The 7,244-nt window shown below is 46.6% G+C and overlaps 1 protein-coding gene across 1 annotated transcript in view; it reads right to left on the bottom strand.

The window, feature by feature from the left end:
• The window catches only part of LOC143119633 (neural-cadherin), a 182,110-nt gene that overhangs the window by 7,059 nt on the left and 167,807 nt on the right, over window positions 1-7,244 (bottom strand). Inside the window, exons 27-31 of the mRNA XM_076281255.1 lie at window positions 5,746-6,026; window positions 3,966-4,180; window positions 1,846-1,973; window positions 1,329-1,456; window positions 935-1,058 (exon numbers count right to left, since the gene is read on the bottom strand). Of these exons, the coding sequence (XP_076137370.1) occupies window positions 935-1,058; window positions 1,329-1,456; window positions 1,846-1,973; window positions 3,966-4,180; window positions 5,746-6,026 (876 nt within the window). The remainder of the gene's footprint in view (window positions 1-934; window positions 1,059-1,328; window positions 1,457-1,845; window positions 1,974-3,965; window positions 4,181-5,745; window positions 6,027-7,244) is intronic.

Here is a 7,244-nt window from a genome sequence, read left to right as displayed (position 1 = left end):
TGTGTGTGTGTGTGTGTGTGTGTGTGTGTGTGTGTGTGTGTGTGTGTGGGATATGGAGGTTGAGGGGGCATGCATGTGTGTATGTAGGAGTGTGTGTGTCCATGTTGGTGGAGGGCATGCCTACGTGTGTGTGTGTGTGTGTGTGTGTGATATGGAGGTTGAGGGGGCATGCATGTGTGTATGTAGGAGTGTGTGTGTCCATGTTGGTGGAGGGCATGCCTACGTGTGTGTGTGTGTGTGTGTGTGTGTGTGTGTGTGTGTGTGTGTGTGTACGGCATCCTTCTTACAGTAAACGAGAGTGTTACCCTGAGTCAGCTTGGCTAAGTTTAGTGCTGTGTTTGTGTCTGTGGTCTCTCTGCTCCTCTATCAGGCTGTCTGGGAGTAGTGTGCAGCACTGCACTTTCCTACTATTCTTTGTCAGACTCAGGCGGACAGATGGGTTTTGGAGACCAGCCCCAGAAACCGGAGCCTAAACTAAAGACAACCCCATCTTAAGAAGAAGACATAAACAAGGGGCTTGTTTAGTCAGACGAGAACCTGAAAATGGGAAGCTTGGGTCTGGAGAGCCCTCTCCACCACACCAAGCTCTACTTTCCAATCTGTTCTTTTATACAATAACATTTACTGGAAGTACGACGTTTGATTTTAAAAGTTAAATGGTGCTTGAAAGTTCTTCAGATTTTCTCATTGTGAACTCACAGGCTGTAAATGCATTACAGACCAAAATGAATGTTGAGGAGGAAAACCAAGTCTATGCTGGTACGTGAATTGAGTGGATTCCATGGACTGAGAAGAGGAGGATGAGAAGGAGAAGAAGAGGGAGAAGGAAAACAACAACAGCAACAAGAAAAAGAAGGAGAAAGAGAAGAAGAAAAGGAGAAAAAGAAAAATAGAAGAAGAAGAAGAAGAAGAAGAAGAAGGAAATGGCCTGTACCTGGCTGTCTACGACCAGGTTCCTCAGGCAACCCACGAAGCCCTTGTAGTGGGGGTGTGTACGCCGGTGGGGATGAGTCTCCTTCACGCCGCCCACCTGCAGGGGCTGGTTCACGTTCAGGAATCTGGAAGCAGAACAACCCCCAGCATGATATGCAGTTACTGCAACTCAGGTTGTCAGGGAAACCTAACATATCTTTGACAAATATGACACGCTGCAAGCAAACAGCCTCCTTCTAGATAAAGCAACTACTTTATTTCATCATTATGATACAATGACTATGATATAAACCATCATTATAGATTACAAAGCTTGAAAAGGCTTGAAAAAAAAGTATAGCACAGCATTATGCCATTGTTTTGTATTTGTATCAGAGTTGCTGCTGGTCCTTTACCTTTGGCTGCCGGGGGTTTCTGCGGAGGTCTTGCAGGCCGACTGGTCCATCTCCAGCATCTCCACCCCCAGACCCTCCACCTCATTCACCGCAGCCCCAGAGCAGTGGTCCAGGATCAGCTGCACCATCTGCAAAACACCAGCCACATTATTAGTCCCCTACCTCTAATATTACAGTACAAGTGTGATGCCTCTTAGGAGATGCCTCTTCACCAGTGCTTTCAAAAAGGAATAGACGTAAAAATGTAGAAAATATAATTCTTCCTACTCACACATTATTTTGTATTATATAAATAATAGTTTTTCTTCATTACTATGACATCACATTTTCATAGAGTAATGTAACAATGTACATGACTAAGTGGAGATATGACTGAGATTTTAACATTCACCCAGACCTCCGTAACATTTGAAAGGGGGCCTTTGGCAGCCTCGTTGGCCTGGCTCCCACCCTGTCACCCACCCCCCTCCCCCCACCCTCTTCCCCTCGGGGACACCCTGGGGTGCGCTGTCCTGACCTTCCCGTCGCTGACGATGTCCAGACGATGCCAGCGGCGGTCCGTGACGGTGGCCCTGGGTGGGAGCTGAAGTGTCAGCGTTCCGGAGCCGTGGTTCACACTCAGGGACGGGACGCCGTTCTTCAGCTCTGGAGGAGGAGGAAGAAAGAGGATGATGATGAGGAAGATGAAGATGATGACAAAGATGAAGAAGGTGAGGAGGATGAAGAGGAAGAAGAGTAAGAGGCGGAGGAGAAGGAGGAGGAGGAAGAATAAGAGGAGGAAGAGAAGGAGGTGGAGGAAGAGTGGGAGGAAAAAGAGGGGGAGGAGGATGAGGAGGTGGAGGGAGAGGAGGAAGAGGAGGAGGAGAAGGAGGAGGAAGAGGAGAAGGAGGTGGAAAGAGGGGGAGGAGGATGAGAAGGAGGTGGAGGAAGAGGAGGAGGATGAGGAAGAGGAGAAGGAGGTGGAGGAAGAGGAGGAGGAGGAAGAATAATAAGAGAAGGAGGAGGAACACACAGCTGTTATCAAGAGTTTTCTACAACCTTTTAATGACTACCTCTGTTACAGTTGTTTCAATAGCACCACCGACATCAACAACAACAGTTACCACTACCGCTACTGCTACTAACAGTGTGACTACAACTACTACATCTTGAATTAATCAGAAGAGGCTTGTTAAACTCAGAGGAAGTCTGCGGTTGTAAGCACCATAGGGGTTTGGTAAGTACATCTACATGTGTGGTCCACTTATGAACACTGAGAGTAGAGGAACCAGGCAATAGGCCCTGCTGTTCGCGCACGCACCTTGCAAGGTACCCTCATAATATCCCTGTCCCTGTTGTCCACCGCTGGCAAAGTTTTGGTTATGCAAGCCAAAGCGCTGTGGGTGTGGAGGTCCAGCACTCGTGATGACCATTACATAATCGCTCATCGAGTCCCCAGGCCTCATCTGGTGTCATGCTCATGTGTTGACAAAATATGAGCGATATTTCTATCCATCTATGTAACCCGACCCCAATCGACCCAAACACTGTCAGCACACACTGTATTGAACAGCATCCGTGAAAAATGCTTCTTGCCGATCAATTTGTGGTCAAGTTCGATTTTCTGTCCCCTCACCACCCACCGCCCGCCACCCACGCATTCCCCCATCCCACCCCGACCCAGCACCCTCATGCAGGGGAAACTCGTGCCCCCTGCTCAATAATTCCACAACTAAAAGCAACGTGTAGCAAAGTGATGATGTAAGCGCACCAATGTGCCACCTGGGGGTGGGTACTGTTCAGTGAAACAAAAACAAAATCGGTTGTAGACACAGTGAGAAAGGTGCAGAGTGTGTGTGTGTGTGTGTAGGTGTGTGTGTGTGTGTGTGTGTGTGTGTGTGTGTGTGTGTGTGTGTGTGTGTGTGTGTGTGTGGAGGGTCCAGGATGGGGGGTAGGGGTGTGTAGGTGGAACTGTTTGACCTTGAGGAGTGACCCGAGTGTCAACCTCTCTGCTGACCACAACCGATTCAACACAGTGCTGACCTCAGCAGCCAAGGCTTGCCCAGAAGAAAACCAATGCATGATTAATGGTCTCACTTTTGACGGTTTATGAAGGTTATTGAGCTGGTTCTTTAAATAAAAAAATAATAATAAAAAAAACGCCATGCAATTAGTCACTTGGACGAAATTAATTTCTGGCTCAGGTGATGCAAAAGCCTTAAATCATGCAGGTATTGACTGCTCATCTAAAAAGCAGGGTGTGGGTTTCTGAATTTTAAAATATAATTTCTCATTTTTTCTGCTTGCATCAAACATGTGACATACGTACATAATAAGCAGGGCAGGTTTAGTGTCACATTGTACACAGTGTACATTTATCAAGCCATTTCAAAGGGCTGATAAAATGCACTTTTAGTTAAAACTTGTAAGCTTTTCTGGCAAATGTCTGTCTCTCTCTTTCATCTCATTTGCTCCCCTGGTGGTGTATTTACACTTATAACCAGGGATGACCAGATAAAACACTACAATAATGTGCCTGCTCGGCACACTATTATGCAAAGTTACATTGGATGAAAATCTACTCTAAATGACTCAATATCTCTGAACTGAATCCTAAACTGGATCAATGCATATCATGCATAAAACGTGTTGTGTTACCGAGTGCGATGAAGTCCTCGGGGTCACCCGGTTGGGGTGCGGCCAGCGGGCCGTTGTAGAGGAGCAGGCCGTTGGGCGCCTCTGTGATGAACTCCAGTGTGATGCGGCTCTGGAAGCAGGGCCTGATGGGAGGGAACCAGGCGTAGCCGTGGCCATGGAAACTGTGCTTGGTCTGCTGACACTCCGGCCCGTCAAACATGGGGGGGCACTTACACCTGAAAGTATGAGTGGAGGGGTAAGGGGTTGGGACAGCACATACTGAAGGTCATCATGTACTACAACTTCTCTGCAATGAAAGCCATACTGCCAGGGTAGGAATTTCACGGCGGCCACGACGGCCATGGCCTTCGTAGCCCCTTGCGTTGGCCGTGAGGCCCCTTTGAAAATCAGAGGTTTACAGGCCACGGTGGCCTTGGTGCCCCCTTCTTTCAATATTCTGCTTTGCGTCCTACTAATAGCGATTTTTATTTAGCCTGTGGCCTGTCAAAATAATCTTAGCATTCACAGCGCAAATTAATTTAGTCTTTTACGCAGTGGAGAAAGTGACAGCGCAAGAAAGAAAGTGCGTCCAAATTCACCCATTCTCAGTTGAACTATTTGCGAAGTAGCCTATTCATCACACAGACATCACAAGTATCACATGAAAGAGCTTTTTCTCAGCTTTTAAACGATGTTAGCCGACAATTGCTGTGTTGAACGGTTCGCGAGAAAAGTAAATAATATAATTCAATTTAATCATACATTCTACTGAAGGTTTTGCATCCCGTGATCTCCCTACCCATTCATCTCGGTGGAATACTTTACGAACCCTTCTTTTAACACATGACAAACTCTATATCAGAATAAACAGGAGACCTTACCGAACACAAAGGTGTAAAGCAGTCCCATGTACAGTTAGCCGTTCCAGAGTAATCCAGTTCTGAATTTGCAGTAAAGAGACATGGATGTCTCCAAATTTGGGCTTTAAGTTTTACAATGTGTTTAAATTGTTCCACATCATTTCATAACGGGCCAAATACAAAATAAATGTTACAAATATCGCCTAGATATTGGTAAATCAGAGGACAGCTGACTAAGAGTTTGTGAAAGTAGCCTTAATGATCACAAAATGCTAAGCATGCATCTAGGCTATTTGAGTTTCTTAAAGCTGAGCTGTGCTTAAATTGTTCAATACATGATTTCATAACAGGCCAAATATAAAATAAATGTTATATATAGCTTAGATATCTGTAAATATTAGATGATCAGATGATTTACAGTTCTATGTAATATGTCATGTTTCATGTTTTTGTAATGTTTCATACAGTGATGCAGGTCTACTGCAGTGAATAGGCTAAATACAACTTTGATCATTTTTATAGCCTACTACTGTATAGTTAACTTTGGCCTTGGTGCCCTGACATGTGGCCTTTGTGCCCCCCACCAAATATGCCCAACTGAAGGCCAAGTGGCCTTGCCCCCAGAATGGTGAAATTCCAAGCCTGCATACTGCCATGATTAACTCCTTGATTCATTTGAACTGTTAACTGTTACCTGACTAGCGTTGGTGCTGCATTGAAAAATAAACTAAGCTGGTGAATCATAATCAACAGGATATCTTAACTGGGGATTAACAGTTATTAGTGATATACATTTGTACTCATATACAGATACAGATTAATTGTCAAGTGTGAAAAATAATCCAGTATATAGGTCCATGTTAACACTGAGGACTAACACTGGTGACTGTAATCTCATATGTGCGTATAGAGCTCTGTGAACGCTGAGGGGAGGCAGGTACCTGTAGCCCAGCTCGCTGTCGATGCAGGTGCCCCCGTTGAGACAGGGGTTGTGGGGGTAGGAGGCGCAGGCAAGGTGCAGGCTCTCGCGGGCCTGGCAGCCACACTGGGCCGTGGCGGTGGCCGAGATGGACACCAGGGAGGTGTTGCCGTAGCTGAGCACGCGCGGTGTCTCGCTGAACGTCACCCGGCTGGAGCAGCCGCCGCCCGTCGGACCGCAGTCGGTGTACGCGCACTCGTCCACGCCCACCTGAGAGATGCCCACACCCAGCGCCGACTCCAGCTACCGGAGAGAAAGAAAGAAAGAGAGAGAGAGAGAGAGAGAGACTTAAAAACCTTTATTTGAAACCATTAAAAATAAAATCAGTCCACATCCTCAGCTGAAAGACGGTCTTCCAGAGTCATTAACTGTCACATTTGCCTCCATAACGCAGCGCGACCCTCCAAATAAAACCAGATTATTTGTCTGCTCACAATATATGTACTCTAATCTATCCTTTACTCCAGCATGGAGAGAGGAGGAGACAAATAGAGAGGTAGTGGTTTGACATTGAACTGATAGATTCTTGAGTTAGAGAGAGAGATGGAGAACGAGTGAGAAAGGAAAACAGAGAGAGAGAGATGGAGAGATAAGGAGATACAAAGAGAACATGGGAGATAGAGTGAGAGGAGAGGAAAAAAGACATTTTCTATTACCACTCCTGCCATGAGCTGTAACACATGGCTCCCACTAGGCCTGAAATATAATCTAGAACATTACAGTTTATGGCTATTAATGGCCCATGTGGGACGATTAGAGACTCCTCTCGGTTTTAAAATGTGTGTGGTGTGTGCATAGTGTGTGTAAGTGTAAGGGTAAGTATGTGTGTGTGTGTGTGTGTATGTGTTTAAAAGTGCACAAGTATGTGTCTATGAGCTTATCCTTTTATGTGTGTGTGTGGTTGTGTGTGTATGTTGAATGTGTTCTCATTTATGTGTGTGGTTGTGTGTGTATGTTGAATGTGTTCTCATTTATGTGTGTGTGTGTGTGTGTGTGTGTGTGTGTGTGTGTGTGAGTGTGTGTCTTCTCTGTGTGTTTGTGTTTGTGTATGTGTGTGTGTGTTTGCTTGCGGAACGGGAGGAGGCACTTGGAGGACTCCGATCTGTCAGACTCAAGGGCAGTCCATCAGTTCCTTTACAGCCCTGTCTGTGGCCGCCCGCCCGCCCGCCCGCCTGCCCACTTGCCTGGGCCTTGCGCGCCGCACGCTGTGTGTAAACACCAGCCGAGAGCCCCTATTTGCACCATGCCGCGCTCAAAAAGCCCACTCGCCTGGCCCTGCCTCCCTCGCTCTCTCTCTCTCTCTCTCTCTCTCTCTCTCTCTCTCTCTCTCTCTCCTCCCTCTGATTTATGAAGCAGTGAATTCTTTATAAGCAGCCTGTTCGTCCTCCCTCCTCCTCCTCTCTCTCCCTCCCTCCCTCCCTCCTTCTTTCCTTTCCTCTTTTTCATACTCTCCATTCCTGT

Source organism: Alosa pseudoharengus, unplaced genomic scaffold (assembly GCF_046254945.1).
Source record: "Alosa pseudoharengus isolate Yale_2024_CS ecotype anadromous, Long Island Sound unplaced genomic scaffold, YU_APseudo_1.1 YU_APseudo_1.1_scf_12, whole genome shotgun sequence".
Taxonomy (NCBI): Eukaryota; Metazoa; Chordata; class Actinopteri; order Clupeiformes; family Clupeidae; genus Alosa; species Alosa pseudoharengus.
This window is presented reverse-complemented; position numbering and strand designations above follow the sequence as displayed.